Below are 23,967 nucleotides of genomic sequence, written 5' to 3'. Positions count from 1 at the left end.
AATGCACACTTCCCACAAAGTTCCCCTTGCCAATTTGCATATTTTTTGGCATTGCAACCCATATCCCTTCCAGAGCCAGTTGGGGAAAGATTGTGAAAGTGGTTATAGAGGTAGAAGTGTGACGTCCCTTCCAGTCCTGCTTTTACAGCTGCCTGCGAGGAGTTTGCGGAACAAATCCTACAACATTAATATCAATGAGGCAGGAGTGGGGTAAAGATGGCACCTGAGGTCCACAAGACGTGTCGGGAGAAACTGAATAATGGATGATGCTGGGGGATGGTCTATAGGTGAATTAGAAGGATTTAGTGGGCAGTTTCAGGACCTTCTATCTCCAGAAACCTAAAAATCATGAAAGTTGCACAAGGTGGAGGATTTAGGGTGGAGTATTATTGGAGGTAGAATTACAACTGGTGCTTACTTTTGTTAATACAAGTATATAGAGGGTTGGAGGTGGTGACACAAATTATGTAATGGCATAAATTACATAAGCAGTGGATTGTGCAATTGAATGAGAGGGATATTAATGCTGTTCTACTATTGGTCCCTTTGCATTATAACTGATGGCTTCTTATTTGTAGTTAATTGCACCTGACACCATGTGCAAAGCCAGCCGCTGGGATAATGATTTCAACATTTACAACCTCTCTTTTGAAGATAATCTAATGTTTAGGTGTGTACTTAGAGAGACAGGGCTTAAGGTTTGGCAGTGGGGCTTAGTTCTGTGTCTGCATGTCGTACCAAATATTCGCATCATGGGGAATTCTTATGATCTTAGGTTTCTCTTCTTTGAGTGTTTTTAAATTCTTATTCAGGAACGTCACACACATCAACTTCTTTTATGTTATATTGTCACCCCTGAAAATATTCACTTTTTTTGCTTAAGAATTATGCTTTAGTACGGAGTGTTTGTTCTTTTGTCTGCCGTGTTCCCCCCTCATGGAAGGCTCAGCCTGAGTTTTTTGTGACATTTCAGACACGTTATTGTTAGATGAGCCACTGAAGGGCTCTAGTTTTGCAGCTGCTGGTGCCTTTGTGTCTTGTTAAATATATATGTCACTATGCTGTGTGCACAGGTCTCGTTTGCCCTTGTTCCAGTACTTCGTTTTCTGTGTTATTGACAATCGGAGGTAACGGGCACACAACAACATCAAAAGAATTCTCTAACAATCCTGACACGGTACCCTTAAAATGCAGTGTTAGAAGAGAATGAGGGAATGCTTACAGAATGTCTGCTGGAAATGGTGCAGCGCCGGAGCTTCGGGTGCCACGTTGTAGAAGTGGGTCTTCAAAGCGCCGCTTAGCAGGAGGTTGTATGCCAAGTCTGTTATGTTGATGCCAACAATAGCAAAGGAATAGCTGAAAAAAACACAGAAACAGAGAATAAATGATTCACTGATTCCAGGTCGTCACTATTTGATGCTCCTACAATACTTCTTTGGCTCTGTTCGGCCCTAATGAGCACCTGACTTAAGGTGCGATTAGAGGTCATCAAACGTTTTTGCTCTTAGCCTCCCAAAGCAAAATATGTTGAAGTTGGGGCTCCCTCCAGGGGTGGGCACACATGAAATCATTTCAGGGAGACTCTTTCCGTAGCTCAGTGTGAGATTTATAAAAGAGCAAAGTCATGAAACAAAAACATTAACTGACCAAAAAAACTCCGGTCCCCATTGTTGGGGTGTTGCAAGCTCCTCAAACTCCTGGACCCCAAGAAGCAGCCTATCTCCTCTGCCTCTCCCCCCCCTCCCCCGCCCCACCTCTTCCCCTCGATGTCTGCTGATAAAAGCAATCTTGAAACAGGCTCTTTCTCCCTTTTTAGGTTTATGCAGTGCTTAATTTGTGCTGGTGTTTACTGGGGCTCAGCACCAGCACTTGTTTTTTGACACCGCACATTTGTATTACATCACACTGTAGCACTGTCTATTATTAAACAGAGCACATTAGCAGTTTTTTAACAATTCAATGTGCAGTGTGAATACCAGCGCATCCAGCTCATTCTTACAGATTTGGGTGACCTGGAATAATCCAAATTGTCACATTTGTAGGAAAGTGATGGTTATCAAGGAGCCTCAGTACTGGAATTTGACACCACTGATGCAAGCTGCAGTGACCACCTGAAATACATCTTGGGTTCTGGCAGATATTTTTTATTTTTTGGACAAATTAAGCACTGTATAATATAAACATGGCCCAAGGGCATTGGAATACTCTACATTTCACGAGGTCATATACATTATTGTTAAGGCGCAGGGAAATTAAATGATTTGCCTGGAATCACAGGATGTTGAGCCGACGCCAGGACTTTGAACCTGGTTCCCTAGTTCCAAAGTTGGCCGCTGTTTTTGAAAGTATAATTCACATGATTGATATTCACTGTAGAATGCTAAGACAAGTGCAACCAATCAAATAGATTAGATTGATAGTATGCTTATTTAATGCTAGGTAAATGCCTGCATTTCAAGTTCAGTTACGAAGGAACATGACGAAGATTTGGAAAGTCAGGTTATTTTTTTTTTGCTGGAGGGCGTGAAAATGTGGGAATTGGGTGCTGAGAGCCACCAATTATTACCTGTTCTTATGTGCCATTTGCCACCATTATGCTTAGGGCCATAACTTGAGTGTTGACGACTAAGAATGAATAAGTCTTAGATAAGCATTATTTAACAACTGTTAATACCTTCAGCAGAGAATAACAATAATAAAATAATCAAACGTTATTTTGAGAGCTTTGCTCACATTGTTAATTCTTGTGTTCAATAAGGTTGCTCTGATTTTCAAATTTCGTGTACTTACCCAATGGCTTTATCAAACTTCTTCTTATCCCATTCTAATTTACTGCAAAAAAATTAAATTCATTACTTTCTCAGTTTGCAGTTAATCTCAATATTTTATCATGACTTTACATAAAACAAGGAGAACTTTGCCAGCTTTACCTTACACTCTTGTAAGCAGGCCCTACAACACATTTCAAATACCCATTGGAAGGGGAATTGTATTTCCCCCTTTTCTGATAGACGACTCAGTTGAATGATTAATACTAAGAGTGTGTAAAGATGCAGCATTTTACCTACATCTGCTTTATGAGGTTTTTTAAAAATGTGTTAAAAATATTTGTTTGTGGTCGACCATTCCAGCAAAACCTACTTTTCGAGAGGAGTCATTTTTTCCTTAAAAATCGCTCCACAAAAAAATTCTAGTATGAAGTTTGGCTTCTCTTCCCTGAATAGCATTATACAACCGGCAACATCTTTGTGAAGTGCAAGTGTGTGTACTTTTTGCAACTTCGCCTGTACAATTCTAGCTTCACACATCTCTGCTAAACACAGAATTATATTTCAGTCCTGATGAAAGGACAACAGGTGAGAAATCACACATAGACCTTTACCATGCATCCCTTTACAATGCAAGATAAATATATATATAAGGTAAATTAAACACCTACATTTTTATATATATATATATAATCTATATATATATAGGTATATACATGTATACATATATGCACACCTACATGTGTCCATATATGTATGTATATGTGCGCACACACACATATATATGTCATGTGTTCAAGGCTCAAGTGGAGTTGATACCCGTAATGGTGGCTTTGAAATAAAGAAGAAATGAACACATACTCTGTGGTCCATGCCCGTGTGTTGGAGGAAAATTGGTAAAACAACAGAGTGCTGAATATATATATTGTATTGTATAAATTGTTGAACCTTTATTGCTTGTACTATTGATAATGATGTTCGTAATGCACTTGCAAATTTTAAGATGGAATATTTATGTTTGATACCCTGTTTTTTAAGGTTTGCGCCGAAACAATAGTATCCTCTCATTGTTACTGCACATAAGTTCCTTTTAACTTGAAAGTGTTAAAATGGCCGCTTCATTAACAGGCAACCTGTTGAGCATGTTATGGTCCTTTTACTATGTTCATTACCTTACCTGTGTACTTATAGAAGCATTCAATGGCAGTATAAACATCGTGATCAAGGGAGCATGACTCCCGAAACGCGTTGATGGATGTAACAAAATAAAAAGCCTAATTGAAAGATATCCACGTATGAGTGCCGGATAACTTCTTTGAATAAACAAAAGAAATCCTATTTCGAATAGACAGCGACGAGGCAGCACGCCAGAGTAAATCGCCAAATCTGTGAAAAATAACAGGAGACAGGCGCGCCCCCCGTGAATAGCCCAGCGGAATTGCAGAGCCAACTGGTGTGACGCGAACGGAGTCGCGGTCTACTGCTGCTGCCCGGGGATCGGAGAATCCAAGAGCTTCGGTGAGTGTACCCGACTCGACTTTCGCAGCACTTAATTGTGGGTTATTGCATCTGGGTAAACGGGAGCTGGAAGTGGTAGTTTGCAGTCCAATCGAGCCTCGAGTCAGAGTGCCGATTCACCCGCGAATAACACAGCGGGTAATATTTGGGAGGAAAATACCGAGTGGATATCTGAAGGCTAAATTATGAGTGATGAAGAAAATACAGCAAGAGAGCTCGAGGCTGCGAAGTTATTTGAAGACACTGTGCAAACAATACAGAGGGGAGGAGGAGCAGCTGCTCCGCCTACTGCAAATTCGGACTTAAACAAGAATCTACAGAGCTTTGAAAAATTAAAAAAGAGAGAAATCTCACGTTGGTGGGAGGTAGCGTCACTACGCCGGTATTTAGAAGTTGACAGAATTCCAAGAGGCCTGAGAATAATGATTTCACCCTCCTCAGAAAATCCTGATATTGAGTTACTTGAAGCATGGGCTGAAAACAGTGCGGCCAGCTCGAGAAATATGATGCAAATGCTCCTTAAGCATGCTGAAAAGGAACGACTGGAAGTGGTTGAGAAATTGAAAGAACTTTCTGAGACCCTAGAAAAACATGACGATAAAATCAGAATTGGTAAATTCAAAACGGACTTAAAAATAAGGCTGTATAAATATGAGAAACAAATCAAGGACAGGAAATCCACAAAATTCATAAGAGATCGGATCGATTATGAATCAGGACGCATATATACTTTTGCAAAAAAGTTTGATATGGCCAGACGTCAGAAAATCTTTAGTGGGCAAGCTGTCCACCAGACACCGCTGCAAAGTGATGCAAGTTCGGAAACTGGCTCCGAACAAGAATCTGATGATGGAAGCCGACAGGGACCAAATGATGTACGACTGTCCGTCACAGATGAATTCCGTTTTATGATCATGGAACAACAGTCCGACCATCGCATGGGGAAGGGAAGAGGATGGGGAAGGGGAAGAGGCAGAGGAAAAGACGACAAAGAAGAGGAGGTGAGGGGTACAGGAGGAGCACAAGGCTGGCAAACAAAAAGAGCCTTGCGCTCGAATACCAAGAAGTAACTGATATTATGGATAACGACACCACTATCATCAATTTGAGTTCTGTGGTTTTGACTCAGGAAGATGAGAAAATCCTAAAATTAGGTCTGCCTTATTGTGATACAAACGAATTCAATTATCCAAATAGTAGGATGGACCTTTATCGGTTTACTAGGAAACTGAAATTGACAAAGTTACATGCTGGAAGAACTAACAATCAGCAGTCAGACTTGGAAATTATATCAGATACTCCTTCGACCTTCCTCAATGTCAATGACATCCCGGCATTAACTGATATGATGGTACTTATAGATGATACCACCCAACTGTTGAGTGATGACAATACTGAACAAGAGAACATTTTACAAGCAAGCGATCATACACCGTTCAGAGCTCCCTCAAAGTTTCTCCCACAAACTATGAGAGATAATGTGGACCTGTTCGGGGAGAATATAACAAGAGATTTGAAAAATTTGTATTTTCAGGATAATCAGAGGAAATATAAAATAAATCCAAACAAGGCGCTCTTCCACAAAACAGTGAAAAAATTACAGATGGAGGATGGACTTCTAGTGAAACCTTCCGATAAATGAGGCAATGTGGTTCTTTGGGGGAAGAACAATATAAGAAGGAGGCACTCAGTCAACTGCAAGATTGTAGTTGTTATAGGAAAATAAGCCCCAAGGAATATGACAATGTAATAATTGAATTTCAGGAAAGACTGGGCCACTGGAAAGAAAATGGACTACTCAGCTGGGATGAGCCTAAGTTCATAAAACAGGACAATCCAGTGGTTCCGGTCTTCTATATGTTGCCAAAGATCCATAAAAATGCCACTAGCCCACCAGGGAGGCCCATCATCTCTTCATGTGGAAGCCTATTTGAAAATGCATCGCGGTATATTGACTATTTCTTGAAGCCTATTGTCAGATCACTCCCTTCTTATTTGAAAGACTCAATTGATTTTCTGAAGTGTATATATGACATATGTTGGGATCCTGAAACGATGGTTCTTTTAACATTAGACATTTCTACATTATACACAAGCATAAGACATGTAGATGGGCTGAGGGCTTGCGAGCATTATCTGAATTTGAGACCGGCACGACTTGTTTCACAGAATGGAATGATTCTTGAAATCATGGAATGGTGTCTTCGAAAAATATTTTTCTTTTTGTCAGTGATCTTTATCTCCAGTAGAGGGGGACCGCGATGGGCACCTGCTTTGCCCCCAGCTACGCCAATTTACATCTCGGCTGGTGGGAGTAGCAGGTTCTCAGAGGGGGTCCCCTTGATCACTGGACGGAACATATTCTTCTATGGGTCAGATATATCGAAGATGTCTTCGTGCTGTGGCAGGGCATGGAGACATCTATCGATCTATTTACAGATGAGTTGAACCAGAATTGATTAAATCTAGAATTCGTGGGGAACTCTAGTAAAAAGACAATAGATTTCCTTGATATTAGGATTACCCCCATTGACTGCAGATTGGAAACCTCAGTGTTCCGTAAGACAACTGCAGGAAATTCAATCCTGCATGCAGGGAGCGCCCATCCAACAGCTCTGATAAGGAGTATTCCGTTTGGGGAATTTTATAGAGCGAGGCGCACTTGCAGCAGTGATGAGCAGTATGATAAGATTGAAACCGAAATGACCCAGAGATTCATTCAAAGAGGGTATAAGGAGACGATCATTAAAGGGGCATCTAACAAAGCCAGAAAGTTGGTTAGACAAAATATACTCTTCGAACCATCTAGAACTCAGAGGCAGAAGGATTTGGACAAAACACAAAGCGTTCAGGTTTCTCCTAGATTCATAACGACCTTTAACACCAAACATAAAGAAATAAGAACAATATTGAGAAAATACTGGTATCTGGTGAGGAATGATCCGGTACTTGGTTTGATGGTCTAAAAGAATCCTGAAATTACGTATAAAAATCCAAGTCTTTAAAAGATCTAGTGGTGAAAAGTAAGTTTGTAGACAGAAAGAAGAGCAATGCCGACTGGTTGAAGTCAAAGCCTGGTTTTAAAAGATGTTCAAAGTGTAAAGCCTGTCAGCATGGAATGAACCGTACAGACTTTAAAACCTCTTTTAATAAAACTGTGACAGTCAGAAGTGCCATTAATTGTAAAAGTGAATATGTAGTTTATTTACTACAATGCCCATGCCCCAAGATATACATTGGTAGTACTATTTTACCAGTGCATCAACGAATTTTGCAGCACAGACGTGCTATTGTCAATCAGGACAGATCCTACCCTGTGGCTCGGCACTTCGAGTTACATCACCAAAGTAACCCCAAAGGCCTCCAATACTCCTGTATCGCGGAGGTCCCAAAGAAAAAGAGGGGAGGAAATAGAAAAGGGGAGCTCAGGAAATTGGAAACTTATTTCATCCTAGAGTTCAATAGTAAAGAGCCACAGGGATTAAATGTGGAAGAGGATCTGTATAAGTGTTTAGCCTGATTAAACATTAACCCAGATTATGACTAAGCAGCCTCGAGTGTACCAAAACTGCATATGTAAATTATGAATTGTGAATATTTTTAATGAAAAAAAAGTTTTTTAAATTAAAACCTTTTTTTTATGCTTCTTTTAACACATGCGAGGTAGTGTAACTTGTAAATTTGTGGTGGCTTTGATAAGAATGGAATGTACGAAGCAATGCTTTTTTAACTACTTATGCGCTAACACCTCTTCTCCTTTTTAACCTGATGTGCAATATTGGTGTATTGTTTACAAAAAAACTATGATTAACTAATGTTGTCGATTAAGCATTAGCACTTTTTTTGGATATATAGTAGATCCAAGGGCTTTGTGCAATATATAGAGTGATTGTTTACAGTAAGAGATTATTATTGTTTACAAATTGATGTGCAATAAGAGATTATTATTGTTTACAAATAGATGTGCAATATGAGTGGATTGTTTACAAAAGAGTCCATTGTGTTCATAACATATTTAAGCACTAGCACTTTAATTGTGGGCCAAATGCAATCTATAGAGTAGTTGTTTACAGTAAGGGACTATTATTGTTTACAATAAAGCACTTGCACTTTATGATGAAATAATGAGGTGGTTAGTAATAGAAGAGAGGTAGTAGAGACTGTTTTTCCATTCCAATTGAATTTACCTAATTTAGCCACAAAGAAAACTAAGATAGATGATGGAATGTGTTGTCTGAGGCCTAAATTTAAGTAATGAACTGAGAACGTAGTTTGTGCAGAGAAAGATAAGAAATTGCAAATAATCCTCTTTTAAAAATTCATCAAGGCAAGCATGGCTTAGGGGCACTGGCCAAGAAAATTGTTGAACCTTTATTGCTTGTACTATTGATAATGATGTTCGTAATGCACTTGCATATTTTAAGATGGAATATTTATGTTTGATACCCTGTTTTTTAAGGTTTGCGCCGAAACAGATAGTATCCTTTCATTGTTACTGCACATAAGTTCCTTTTAACTTGAAAGTGTTAAAATGGCCGCTTCATTAACAGGCAACCTGTTGAGCAATTTATGGTCCTTTTACTATGTTCATTACCTTACCTGTGTACTTATAGAAGCATTCAATGGCAGTATAAACATTGTGATCAAGGGAGCATGACTCCCGAAACGCGTTGATGGATGTAACAAAATAAAAAGCCTAATTGAAAGATATCCACGTACGAGTGCCGGATGACTTCTTTGAATAAACAAAAGAAATCCTATTTCGAATATATATATATACGTATATATATATATATTCCTTCAACATCAAATCCTGATTCGATTCTAAAAAAGGAAAGGCACACACGAAGAATCCAAAGCAAAAAATGCTTTATTGGTGCAAGGACCCCTCCTGACAGATGCGTTTCGCTTCACGGCTTTGTCGATGATATATATCCCAACGCAACTTCGGCACAGTCCGAGCCACTTTTCACAGCGGGCAACACGGCCAGGACGCCACTGCCAAAATCTCGAACACAATCCAGTTTAACGAGAATAACAAACTCACTGGAGCCGTGGCCTCGATGCAGTTCAGACGTTTTTCTTTGGCAAAACGGGTGTCCCTACGCGTTTTGGAGTTAACCTCACTCCTTGCTCACGGGTAAGGTTTACAGACCAAGTGAAAGACATTTAAAGGAACAGAGTTCATTTCCTGTTTGTCATAATAAACACAGTAAAAATACTATGCAATGCGTTTTGATGCAGGCTTGTAATTGATATTAGCATGATCACTATTCCATAATAAAATCAGATTACATTATGGGAACTGAAATGAAAATTATTTTGTTATTTACAATTCATTTTACCCTATTGGGTTAACCAAACTCAAGGATGGACATTAAAAATACTCAATCATGGACACAGAAAAAATACTCTGCAACTCTTTGCAACCGGGACTTGTAGATCATCCGGTGTCGATTATGCACCCCAATTAGTTATATATATTAATACAAATGTATTCCATTCTACCCAAGTGGGTTAGTGTTCAAATATAGTGCATCAATTCATAATAAACTTTTTTCAAGAACGCAGAGACATTGTAATTAAAAAAGCGGACAAGGGGGGAAACGTGGTAATTTGGCCACTGAATATGTATCTAGAGGAAGGACGAAAGCAATTGTCGGATCCGAGGAAATATTGTGTGGTATCTAGAAATAGTTATGAGATTGCGAACAAGCAAGTATATGACAGATTGTGTGAATGGCGTGACCAGGGTATTTTGGAACAGGATGAATACTTGTTTATACTATGTACAGATCCTAAGATCCCGAGTCTATATTTTTTGCCAAAAATACACAAGGATGCCACTAATCCACCAGGGAGACCAATTGTGTCATCTAGGGGTAGCTCTCTGGAAAATATGTCTAAGTATGTAGACCATTTTTTACAGCCCTTTGTTCAGAATTTACCCTCATATATTAAAGATACCAGCGACTTTTTAAAGATCATTAGAAATATCATTTGGAAGGAGAGTTATCTGCTCTTAAGTATGGATGTATGCAATCTATACACAAGCATCCCACAAAATGAAGTGGTGGCACGTCTGCTCATGAACCTTCCCTCGAGAGTGTCAGCAAAACCAGCCCTCAAGGCCCTGCACTGGCTCCCTGTGCGCCAAAGGGTGGAATTCAAAGCCATGTGCACGACACACAAACTAATCAACGGATCTGGCCCTGCGATCCTCAGCAGCTTGGTCACCCCCTACAAAGCATCCAGATCCCTCCGTTCGGAGAATGAGCACTTAGCCAACATCCCGAAATTCAAAAGGACACGCACAGGAGGACGACGATTCTCGGTTCAAGCGGCCATGGGATGGAACTCCCTCCCACGCACCCTCAGACTGGAATCCAGTTACCTGTTTTTTTGCAAAAAACTGAAAACGCACCTATTCCCGAAATAAATGTCCCTCCTCCCTTCCCTTCCCTCAATGGATATCAGCCTTTTTACAGCGCGGGGATGCCCTTGGGTCACCAGGCGCTATACAAATCGCTAAATAAATAAAAATGTAGATATTTTCTAAAGGGAAGGTCACTGTCATATTTGATGCACACCGACATGATACTTGAAATGATATCAATTTGTCTTAAGAACTACTTTTTTCTGTTCAATAAAATATTGTAGAGACAGACCCAGGGGACGGAGATGGGGACCTGCTTCGCCCCCAGCTTTGCAGGTTTGTACCTCGGCTGGTGGGAGGAGCAGGTCGTCAGAAACATCAGACAATACCATGACCACGTCGTCCTCTGGGTGAGGTACATTGATGACATTTTCTGCATATGGGACGGAGATCCTATTGAAGCGGATGAATTTGTACAGGAATTGAACAATAACACCTTCAATTTACAATTCACTAGTGCGACCAGTAAAGACAAGATTGAGTTTTTAGATCTTATATTGGAAATTGTAGACAAAAAAATTTGCAGTAAGTTGCACAGGAAAGCAACAGCTGGCAACAGCCTGTTGCAAGCCCAGAGTTGCCATCCTAAAAGCCTGATAAACAGCATTCCGTTTGGTGAGCTACTGCACGCCAAACGAAACTGCAGTACAGAAGAGGACTACATTAATGAAGAACAAATCATGACCCAAAGATTTGTTGATAGGGGTTACAGTAAAGGTACTATCAGTTCATCTATTGAGAATGTAACAAATGTATAACGAGATGAGTTACTGGAAGAGAGCAAATAAAAGGAATTGAAGCCAGCAAATAATCAAATAAGGTTTATAACGACCTATCACAATCAGGCATGGGAAGTGTGAAAAAGCCTATGCAAATTTTGTGATGTCTTGAAAACAGATGATGATTTAAGAGACAACATTGGGAGTTTTCCTTCGATAACATTTAGGAAAACAAAATCGTTAAAAGATAGCCTTATGACAAGTACTATTAAGGAGCCCAAAAAGTCTAATTCCATAAAAGGGTTTTTCACCTGTACAAAATGTAAAGCATGTAAAAACAGCCACAACTGTAAATCAGTAAAATTATGTGGCGAGAAACCAGCTTTCAAGATCTTAAAACATGTGAAAAAACTATATCCTGAGCTTATAACCACAATCAATAAAGTGTCTTCAATAAATCACAAGTAGAATAGTCTTCATTTCTTCATTTTATTCCAATAATAATCTTCTCAAAAGGTATAGCCGCCTAGACCTTTTGAGAAGATTATTAGTGGAATAAAATGAAGAAATTAAGACTATTCTACTTGTGATTTATTGAAGACACTTTATTGATTGTGGTTATTAGCTCAGGATATAGTTTGTTTGTTAAGTATATATGGTACTGTTTATTCATTACCATTCCGGTTGTTGGTGGGTGGCCATCACCTTATCCTTGGAGCTATTCAGATTGTATTTACAGATTTTTATCAGAACTCTGCGCAACTATTACCCAGCCACCCCACATCTATTGTACTCTTAAAACATGTGACCTGTGAAACAGAATTTGCAGTGTATGCATTAAAATGCCCCTGCAATTTGTTTTACATTGGGAGCATGATCAAAAAAGCCAAATTAAGAATTTTAGAACATCTACGAGCTATTGCTAAGAATGACAAACAGTATCCGGTAGCCCGTCACTTTAGCATTGAACACAAGCAAAATCAGAACCTTCTCAAATTTTGTGTGTTAGATTTCATTCCACAAAGAGAAAGAGGTGGAAATCGCACACTGGAATTGAGAAAGTTGGAATCGAAAATGTTTGTTAAATACAACACATCGAGTCCCTCAGGTTTGAATCTTGATGAGGAATTGTCAATACATTTAAGATAAAATATATGTCCTGGTCTGATCTCGTCCGCTGTTAGTTTTTAATAAGGTTTTTAACAAGTTTTTCAGTGTTGGTATACAGAAGTTCTGAGTTTGTTAATATGAGGTTATCTGATTCTGTTGCAGGAAAGAAGAAACACAAATCTGACCACAGTTGATTCCAGCTTTAAGATTCCAGCTCACAGATGGGGAACAATTCGCTCACTTGAGCTTGATTGAAAAAAGTTTATTATGGACTGATGCACTATATTTGAACACTAACCCACTTGGGTAGAATGGAATACATTTGTATTAATATATATCACTAATTGGGGTGCATAATCGACACCGGATGATCTACAAGTCCCGGTTGCAAAGAGTTGCAGAGTATTTTTTCTGTGTCCATGATTGAGTATTTTTTAATGTCCATCCTTGAGTTTGGTTAACCCACTAGGGTAAAATGAATTTTAAATAACAAAATAATTTTCATTTCAGTTCCCATAATGTAATCTGTTTTTATTATGGAATAGTGATCATGCTAATATCAATTACAAGCCTGCATCAAAACGTATTGCATTGTATTTTTACTGTGTTTATTATGACAAACAGGAAATGAACTCTGTTCCTTTAAATGTCTTTCACTTGGTCTGTAAACCTTACCCGTGAGCAAGGAGTGAGGTTAACTCCAAAACACGTAGGGACACCTGTTTTGCCAAATAAAAACGTCCGAACTGCATCGAGGCCATGGCTCCAGTAAGTTTGTTATTCTTGTTAAACTGGATTGTGTTCCAGATTTTGGGAGTGGCGTCCTGGCCGTGTTGCCTGCCGTGAAAGTGTCTCGGACTGTGCAGAAGTTACGTTGGGACTATATATATATATATATATATATATATATATATATATATATATATATATATGTATTTATCCAGCAAATCGTTCACAGGAAGTGCACGCTTTGCACGGTTGGGCAACACTGTGATCAAGACCTGCGGTCGAAACGCGTAGGTGAAAGGGGCTGTATGTAAGTCTCTGCTTTAATAAACCCTAATTTAATACACTGAGCGAGTGTGGACATTACGTTCTTTTTGGTGATCAAATATATATATGTATATATATATATATTACCTACTGGCGGTCGCCAGTAGGTATATATAGTTAGGATTTTTTCTCTATGGGATTTTTGAAAATTCTATGTCTAATAACTTTGGCGTTTGTGGACGGAATTGGCTGAAATTTTCAGGAAAATGGCACATTTTGTTTCTGAGCAGCCCTTGAAAATTTGGGGGGGGTTCGTCAAGGGGGGGCCGAGAAAAAAGGGGGGTCCCAAAACGTGTTTTTAACATTGAGTTTTCCATAGGGCGGTTGGCCTCACTTTTAGCCCGAACGGCTGAATGGATTTGCACGAAACTTGGCAAAATTGTAGGGACTGGTAGCCCGATGTGCCTTTTGTAGGTCTCAATATATGTGCTACAGTGGATTTTGAGAAATTAACGTTTAAAAAAAGATATATATCTGTAACAGCGGACCGGGCAGCGCTCCAGGACGCGTACTTTTCGCGCAACGGAGCTTTGTGAAGTGAAGCTGATTGGTTCTCCGGCGTCTGTCAACATTCCAAACAGTCCGTAGCGGCCGCCATCTTGTCTCTCGGTAGGATCGAGAGACAAGAGGAGGCGAAAGCGAAGGGGCAAATGACCATAAGGGGGAATAGTAGATCCTCGCTGACCCCCTAGGTTTGATGTGGAGGTTTTAAAAGGGCCCCGCGGGGCAAAAAAAAAAAATAATAATAATAATCGAACGGCTGAATGGATTTGCACGAAACTTGGTAAAATATTAGGGACTGGTAGCCCGATGTGCCTTTGCTAGGTCTCAATATATGTGCTCCAGTGGATTTTGAGAAATTAACGTTCAAAAAAAGATATATATCTGTAACAGCGCTCCGCTTCGCGTAACGGAGGTTTGCGAAGCTGATTGGTCATTCTGTCACTGGGCTATAGTTGGGCTACATCTGGCTGATATTTGGGCTACATTTGTTTTTTTTCGTCTCTGGCGGCCATCTTTGGGCTACATTGGGCTACATTGGGCTTCATTGGGCTTCATTGGGCTACATTGGGCTACATTTGGGCTCCAACATATATATAGGCCAATGTAGCCCAATATATATTTTTCAAAGTTAATTTTCGTAAAAACCACTGGAGCATATATCTTGAGACATAGCAAAGGCACATCGGGCTACCAGTCCCTACAATTTTGCCAAGTTTCGTGGAAATCCATTCAGCCGTTCGAGCTAAAAGTGAGTCCAACCGCCCTATGGAAATGAAGGAAATGAATGGGTAATTTGTAATTAGCAAATAGCTCAACGCAAACTAGGAATGGTAAAGAATCGCTATTTATTCCTTAAAGTTCGCTATTTAGGAAATGCAAAAAACTTTGATGATACATATGGCGGTTCATCTCTAACAAGATAAGAAGCATAGGGATAGATTTATGATGACTGGCGCATCACCAGGGATGTGTTAGTCATTCTGTGCCGCTGTTCCGTCACCTATGGTGTGCTGCATTTACAATGCGGCGCATCATGGGGCAAAAACAGCACAGATGCGTGATGTATCTGTGCCGTAAAGGTGGCGCATTGCTGGAGTTGTATCGCAAGTGTGATGAAGCTCCAGCAAGGGTCGGGGGTGCCCCTGTCGCAGGGTTTCTGTTCTCACACAGAACTGTGGACAGAGGATTGGAACCTCGGCGAATTAGGGTGTCCCAAAACTCACCTTAGTAATCAAAAACCCCTTAGCAAGCTAGGTACAGTGTCACATTGGATATAACAAACTCTCAATGTTTAGACAATCCAGAATATGAACTTATAGTACCTCAGGATACGTGGAACTCATGAACAGTCGGTCGTTATATATTTCTTAGAAACCAGAACATGGAGTTAAGAAGAACACATGTGTATTTGAAATGTTTATTTACTAATGCCGTCTTCTCAGGCGTAGTATCTTAGATAATACAAGTACACATATTATCAGTAGCAAAATTACCAGCATAGTTACTAGTACATAAAAAGCGAATGGTGACAGTATGTTAACATGCTGTAAATGAATAAGAGTTAGCAACACTTATAAGCAGCCGCGGGCCGTGGAGGGAGTTACGGTGGGGCAGGGAGGCGGGGAGGGGGAGGGGCAGGGTGGAGAGGGCTCCACCCTGCTTCTCCCCCTCCCCGCCTCCCTGCCTCACCGTAACTCCCTCCACGGCCCGCGGCTGCTTATATCTCACCCTCCCTAATACACATATTATATTATTTGCTAAGAAGGTCTCTTTGTGTTGGTTTAGGGCGTGCCCATACTTTAGTGTCTTAGATTTGAAGGAATCACATCAGCATACACCAGCTCTCTCTTCATGTGAACCGCATCAAGTGTTGTGTATGTGTGTTCGGCAAAGCAATATAAAACCCGCCTCATGCCCAGAATTGGCAGAAGTTGCACTTATGTTATGAGTATGAAGTCGTGGAGATCAGACCTCATAACAATTCTGTATCGTGTTGTTCTTGAAACTTTAGCACTCGCTGTACAGATATAGTTTAACAAGCAAAGCAGATAGTAGAGCAATAACATATTATTCTCATGTAAACCACGATGAACTACTAGGTTGAAAGCTAAAGCAACAACTAAGTGTCGTGTGCAGAAGTTGCAAAAAAGGAAAAATGGCGTTTAAACCGGTAATGAGCCCATGCTAACTTAACACGGTGTAAAGATATCCAGGACCTAGATGACACCTCCCCATGATCCGGAAACGAACTGAATAAGATAATAGAAGTGCCATCTCATGAGAGTAGATTGCAAGTTTATATGTGGACGGTCCGCAAGGTAAAGCATTAAAAACTAGGAAAATGTAATGCTAAAGAAAAATAAAACAGCCAAGTACTTTATCGAGTCTTAAGCCAATAGGCAAGGTAAATAATAAAAACTTGACAAATAAGTCAATGAATTGTCAATGAAATGCTAGTACTCAGCATATCAAACATGAAAAAGGTCTATGACATAACTGTGTATGCAAAATAAGCTGCAACAGCCTCCAATAGGAAGTCACCGTCTTCATCCGAAAACAGTTCAGCCATCCAATTTAAAAGCGGAAAAGAACATACGTGCTCTCCCAGCACCGGATCCTCTATCACCATCAGAGGACAGCTCGGTGGGTTTTCAAGAAAGCTCTGTTCCAAGAAAGACTGTGTTGCCGCCAGTAAATTCCAGGGACCAATTAGTCCATGCATCAATGCCACAGCCATAATCCTTTCGCCAGGACAAACCAACTCGTGAGTAATGATAGGAGTCATCAGCTGATTAAAGTCGACGTCAGGAGAAACCGGTCCGCAGAGACACAAATCAATGGCCCAATCGAAATCACAGGTCAGGCAGTGAAATACAGGCTGGACACAGGTGAAGTAGGAGAATCGAAAAGATAATCCATATGCCGTGCTTAATATCGCCAACGGCATTGTGCCATAATATTCTAGCATGCGATTGCGGAACAGTGTCAGCAGCTGCAGGGCGGGAGGTTGCATAGGAGGGACATCCATATTTAAAAATGTAAAAAAGCTCAAGAGCGTCCGCTGGTAATGCAAGTAAAAATGGCAATCCACGAAGCAGAGTGGAAAAAATAGAATGAAAGAAAGCAGGGATGACTCCAAAGATTTTCTCAAATGAAGTCACGAGACCACTGGTAACAACTTTAAAAAAGTGCGCCAGGGCCTTTGTGGAGGATGCGTTAAAGATAGTCCGAACCATCTTGCTGAAATGGAAAGGCAAATCTGAATTGAAAAGGGTCTGCACCTCTGTACGGGTGTTCGCTATGTGAAGCACGAAAGTTTCACGGGCCGAACTCAAGGCCACCTCTCTCTGAGACAAAAGAGCTCTTATTCTTGCCATGCCGTTGAAATCTGCTCCCAAGGTTGGTATTTGTGGCGAGATTGAAAACTCCCTATGTTCATGTGTGGGAGGAAATAGAACATTTCTGCAGCAAATAACCCGTTCACTTACTGTTACGATAAAAGGAATACTTTTAATTAACCCAGAACAATCTTCATTATTGAGCATCAAATAACTACCATTTTCCAACAACTTGAACGTGGGGATGATAGCAGGAACTGGCGTGCCTTACAACACGCAAGCCATATTTGGTCGGTGTTTGTTGCATGAACCGTGTAACTGTATGTGCCTACACATTAGTGAATGATCTGGCGTCTCAGTGCATTCCTCTCCATTCAGATAAACTTCTTGATCATCTTTGAAACATCTGTATGTGTATGGAAGCGACCAGACCTCATGAAGAAAAGCACTACCTAAAGGTTCATTACGACCTATTGGTATATATTTCATACAATTTGAAAACTTATATAAAGCAAAAGGCAGCGTTATTAAACCGTGGATAAGGCACGTTGCCAAAAAACCCGCAATCCTCTGCTGATGATGTCACTGAGCATGTCATGAATGATGTAATATGTGACATCATCAGCAGTGGATTACGGGTAATAGTATCTCTAGTTTAGTCCCCTATAGCTGTCTTTCTTTTAACATAAGTGTCTGTTTCCTTCCCTTATACTTACTGTTTTTGGTTCGCTTCCGGTTCGCGTACCGGCGAGCGAACTGGGAAGCGAACTAAGAGAAATAGAGGTTGGCACAGTTCCAAATATTGTACCAATTTTTTAATAACGGGGAGGTAGTTCTGAAAAGAACTTTTTTTTTATTGTTTTTGTTGTTTTATATTTTTTTTATTATTTTTCGGAACATTTTTTTACTTTTTCTGAATTTTTCTGAACAGTTTTATATTTTTTGGGGTTTTTCTTGGAGGGGGCAATGAAAACGATTCATTGTAAAGGGCTCAACAGGAGCAACAAAACAAAAAAAAAGTATTTATTATTTTGGGCGTTTCGTACAAACTTGCATATGATAGTCAATAGCTCTGTTGATCAGAGTGATGCTTCTTTCTCCGTAGCAAATGAATCCATCGCAAAATACGCAGATGTGTTTTACTTCACCAAATCTCATTTGTATATTTGGCACCATCTCCCTGCCCTCTGGTCCCGTTACTTCCGGTACAACAGATCTTCTGGCCATAATAGGGAGATTATCTAGGTCGTTCCGAAACTGTGCAGCACTGTAGTTGTTAGGATGCCACCTAGTCATATGGCGATGCATTGTGTAGTTTCCAAAACTGTATTTTTTCTCGGTTCCTCTGGACAGTCTATCTTGACATATAAGGCAAGTTACGTATCTTGCATTTACTTTTTTCTGACCGTTGGGAATTTTAAAAAATTGCCAAATGAAGTTTTCTTTCCGGTGAGACGTCCTGGGCTCCTCAGGCAAAAACTGCCTCTCTTCGTGCTCGTCGTTCTGTTCCTCTTCTTCCTCTTCTTGTTGAATTATAACTTGAGCAGGTGGTCCACTCTTCCTTGGATGTGGTGGAGGTGGTGGGGAAGCACCAGCTGAAGCTACTAAAGAAGCCATTGCTCAGTGATCACAAAGGGTCTTTCTCTCACAATGATGAAAGTCAGAGTGAGGAAAGAAGGAGGGATTTTCATCATTTGGGAAAAACAAGAGTTCTCAACCAATGAAAAGTGTTCATTTTAGATTATATGACCTAGTCTTACATCATTAGGAAACCAAAAGTGAAATGAACCAATGAAAAGTGTTATTACCAAGTCACATGACCTGCTGTGTTTACGTTAAGCGCTTTGCAGGGCCTCCCGGTTTGCTTCCAGAAACCTGCGCTTTGCGACTCGCTTCGCGTACCAGTTCGCTAACGTAGCACGTCATATGACGTATCACGCGACAACGTGAAACGTCATGCGGACGGGAGGCGTCACGATGTTGTTTTCTAACGCGGCAGTTGCGGTAAAGAAACGTTTACCGGCTCGCGGTCTATTTCGCGGCATCAAGGTCAGCTAACGGGAAGCTTCCCGATTCGCGAAGCGGGAACGAAGAAAAAAAAATATTTTAAAAAAAAATTATTCATAAACATATAAAATATATTTTTGGATTTAAAGAAGAATACATTTTACGCCTACAGATATTAGCTGTTAAAAAACCAATGAAATTCACTGAAAAAACCATAGGTTATAGACCATATATAGTTAGGAATTAGCATTTACAAAACCTTGAAAATTCACTGAAAAAACCATAGGTTATAGACCATATATAGTTAGGAATTAGCATTTACAAAACCTTATTTTACTCACACAAAACCATTGAAATTCCATATATAGTTAGTTGCACTAACTATATATCGCGCACCCGCAATCCACTGCTGATGATGTCACATATTACATCATTCATGACATGGTCAGTGACATCACTGATGACATCACTGATGACATCTCAAATGACATCACTGATGACATCACTGATGACATCTCAAATGACATCACTGATGACATCATGACACACCAATACCAGTTACTACATACGCACTCACTGATTCCTACGTCTACACACACATTCACTCATTCACCCATACAATCACTCATGCATACAGTCACTCATTATTACAACACTATCATATGCACTCATACACCTATGCAGACACTCACACACTGCCACTCATCCATGGAGTTACTCACACACCTAGTCAGTCCTGTAAAGAATCAATCACACTTCCATTTCCTCATCTATACAGTTAAACACAGAACACCATACTTCAGTGACATCACTGATGACATCACTGATGACACCTCAAATGACATCACTGATGACATCTCAAATGACATCACTGATGACATCATGACACACCAATACCAGTTACTACATACGCACTCACTGATTCCTACGTCTACACACACATTCACTCATTCACCCATACAATCACTCATACATACAGTCACTCATTATTACAACACTATCATATGCACTCATACACCTAGTCAGTCCTGTGAAGAATCAATCACACTTCGATTTCCTCATCTATACAGTTAAACACAGAACACCATACTTTTTCACACATATACTAACACATACTTACTCTCTTATACAATCACTGATACAAGTACACATTGATATGCACAGAGTCACACACCTCCCAGCCAGCCACACACACACTCAGTCTTCCATACATCCACTCATTCTTCAATATGTAAAACATATTTAAACTTTACAAAAACACACAGACACTAGATGATGTCATTTGAGATGTCATCAGTGATGTCATCAGTGATGTCATTTGAGATGTCATCAGTGATGTCATCAGTGATGTCACTGACCATGTCATGAATGATGTAATATGTGACATCATCAGCAGTGGATTGCGGGTGCGCGATATATAGTTAGTGCAACTAACTATATATGGAATTTCAATGGTTTTGTGTGAGTAAAATAAGGTTTTGTAAATGCTAATTCCTAACTATATATGGTCTATAACCTATGGTTTTTTCAGTGAATATATATATATATACACAATTGCAAAGTCATCCTGTGCCCTCGGCACCCCCATTTATTTGCTGAATTGTACTGGTGATAACTGAATCTGACTGTCCCTGGGGTCTGTCTAACCAGGCCCTGGGACAGTGCTATGTCGAAAATACACTTAGAATACAGTGAAAACACCTCCATACACTAGGGTACACTATGGGTTAGGGTACCCATATGATTGGCATGACTTGCCCTATAGGCCCTAGAAAATAATAGGACAGGGGGTTTAAAACTACCTTTAAGTCCCTAGTGTATAATAGGGTACAGCTATTTAGAGGCACTTTCTGCACTTGCATGTGTGCAATACTAAGAGCCTGAGGTCAGTTTAAAAGCAGCCCTGTGTTGCAGGACTACTTTTAAAATGTAATTTGTGCCCAAAGTCGACTTTGGTGTTTGGGGTACTTAAAAACCCATATACTACAATATTTTGGGATATTCTGTGCCGCCAAGTATCCCTGAGGTGTTCTATGGGCGGGGAGGTCAGGTACTCATAAGAAGGACCCTTATAAAAGAGGTTTTATATGCCTTGGGGATAGTGAAATTGCACATTTCACTTCCATGTTTGTAGTAAAGTGCTTCTCAAAATCGATTTTTATGCTAGAAGCACTGTGGAGTTAGGAACTTCAATATATTTACATATTCAGAACTCCTAAAGTCTCCCCTAGGTGTTCCAGGGGAGGAGGGTCCTGTAGATAGAGGCACGGTCCTCATAAAAGATGTTTTATAAGCCCTGGTGTTGGAGAAATTGCCCAGTTCATTTTCCTCATTGTGACTACCCAGCCACCTAGGGCAACATTGCATTAAGTTATAAATTAATAACTAATGCTAAGGATTGAAGACAAACATCATTCAAGGACTTGAAAGAATGGTATTGATAAATCCAACAATATGCTATTGTTGAATTTATCCTAACATGTACAGAAAATAATTTATACGACTTTCTTGTCTGTAAGCCAAAATTCAGCCTTCCAGTGGTCTGCCCTGATTGGTCAGAATTACGTGGATTAGCCAGGCTGCTTTGATTAAATGCTGAGTGGTAGTTAGGATGAGGAGCCATCCTGAAAGGACATGGTTCTGCTCCACAGGAATGCCAGAGCAAGGGGGAAGGGTCATAATCCATGAGCTTCAAAAATAGAAGAGGACAGGCAGGAGAAGCCAACTCCATATACCACAATCCCTTTGAACTCATCCAGATGGCAGGCTTAAGGGAGGAATGTGTTTGATGCCAGCTGGAGGGAGACACTGGAGATGAGCCATCCTGGAGGTTGGTTTAACTAGCTCTAGCCTCTCTGCTGAGACTTCAGCCATAAATAATTTTGGAGAAATACTGCTTTTTGGGAGACCATTGTGCCACACTTTGGAGGAAATGGTCATGCTCTCGGGTGTTGCCCTGCACCTCTTTGGACAGGAGTGCCCTCCTGTGTGACACCAGAGAACACTGAATAAGTTTCTGAGAGAGGCAGAACCTCTCATCTCTGCTGCTTGAAAGAACAGAAGAAGAAGTGTCCATGATGGAAGTTTGATTCTGCACTCTGACTGACTGTGCCTGCAGCACAATCTGGAACTACAGTCCTGTGGGCCTAACTTACTTTAAAAGGACTAAAGAGTGGACTCCCTGCAAGCTACAGGTTAACAGAGCTAACCTGGATCATTATCACCAAGAATCCCCAACCGGGAGGGTTACCAGTGGATTTGGAAGGGTTTTGTCCAGTGGATTGCAGAAACTGAAGTCCCAAACTTTCAAGGGCCATCTTGGAGCTTCCAGACCCTTGCAGTAAATTTTGGACACTTTGAGACCCTCATAGAAACTTCAGGAAGAAGTTCCCGAAGTTTGGAGCAACTTTGGAAAAAAGCTCCATAAGAGAATCGACTCGACCTAGCCATCCAAGCGGGTTACCCTCAACTGCGAGCCGGTCTGCCCTCCAGCTGGTTAAAACCCAAGCGGTTGAACCCTCACCAAATCCAATCTGGTGAAGAGCATCGAGAGACCCTGGGAGAAAAAGCTCCAAAAAGCTTCTAAGTCTGAAGGTAACAGACTTGATTGGTCCCAACCACGAGAGTCAAGCCGCCCACCTTCAATCGCGAACCAGCCTGGATCCTTGGTTCATCCTGCTGGAAAGCTCCAGAGGTTTTACGTCCATAAGTTTGACCGGGAGCTCATTGCAAGGCAAGCTGGTGATCCCTCACAGTGGAAAGCTGCGAGGCTCCACGGCAGAAAAAGCTCCAGAAAAGTTTCGAAATCAGAAGGTACAAACTTTGACCGAGGCCTACGGCGAGGGGTAGCCGCGCAGGGCTCCATCGTGGTTGGCCAGAAACTTTTACTTTGTCCCGGTATAGCGCAACCAGATGTCCCAATTGGCTCTATAGGTTTCTATATGCTATAGAGTGCTAAATAATTAAAAGTTCATATCTCTGGTTCCCTACGTTGGGTTTCGTCTGTTTTGGTGTCATTGTTACAATAAAAATATTTCCTATTTTTATAAATTGGTGTTGGATTTTTATTGTGTGTTGTGTCTTTAATATTTACTGAATTTGTGTTTTTAAATGCTTTGCATACCTATTCCCTGAAGTTAAGCCTGCCTGCTTCCAGTCAAGCTACCAAGGGTTGAGCATGGGAATAATTTTCTGAGACCTATTCTGAGCCCTAGACCGTGTTAGTGGCCTTATTGCCAGTTGTAGATATTTATTTACCACTACTAATAATGCACTTTCCAACGTGTGTGTGTGTGTGTGTAAACATTACTCATTTATTTTACTGTGCGAGATCCCCTATCCCCCAATATTTATTTTAAAGTATTATAAAAATAAATATTTTATTTTTGGGGAACCCCCTTTACCTCTCCTTGTAAGCTTACCATATTATGCCCTTACTCACCTCTAAAACTTAAAAACCCTCTTACCAACTAATACCCTTACCCACCCCTAAACTGTAAAAACACCCTTACCAC

At 40.5% G+C, this 23,967-nt stretch overlaps 1 protein-coding gene across 3 annotated transcripts in view; it reads right to left on the bottom strand.

The window, feature by feature from the left end:
• ELMOD1 (ELMO domain containing 1) overlaps nt 1-23,967 on the bottom strand; it is a 420,914-nt gene that overhangs the window by 15,137 nt on the left and 381,810 nt on the right. For all 3 annotated transcript variants that reach the window (XM_078657035.1, XM_078657034.1, XM_078657036.1), the window contains 2 exons: nt 2,791-2,832; nt 1,223-1,356 (listed from right to left, as the gene is read on the bottom strand). In XM_078657035.1, the coding sequence (XP_078513161.1) occupies nt 1,223-1,356; nt 2,791-2,832 (176 nt within the window). The remainder of the gene's footprint in view (nt 1-1,222; nt 1,357-2,790; nt 2,833-23,967) is intronic.

This window comes from Lissotriton helveticus, chromosome 8, assembly GCF_964261635.1.
Source record: "Lissotriton helveticus chromosome 8, aLisHel1.1, whole genome shotgun sequence".
NCBI lineage: Eukaryota > Metazoa > Chordata > Amphibia > Caudata > Salamandridae > Lissotriton > Lissotriton helveticus.
This window is presented reverse-complemented; position numbering and strand designations above follow the sequence as displayed.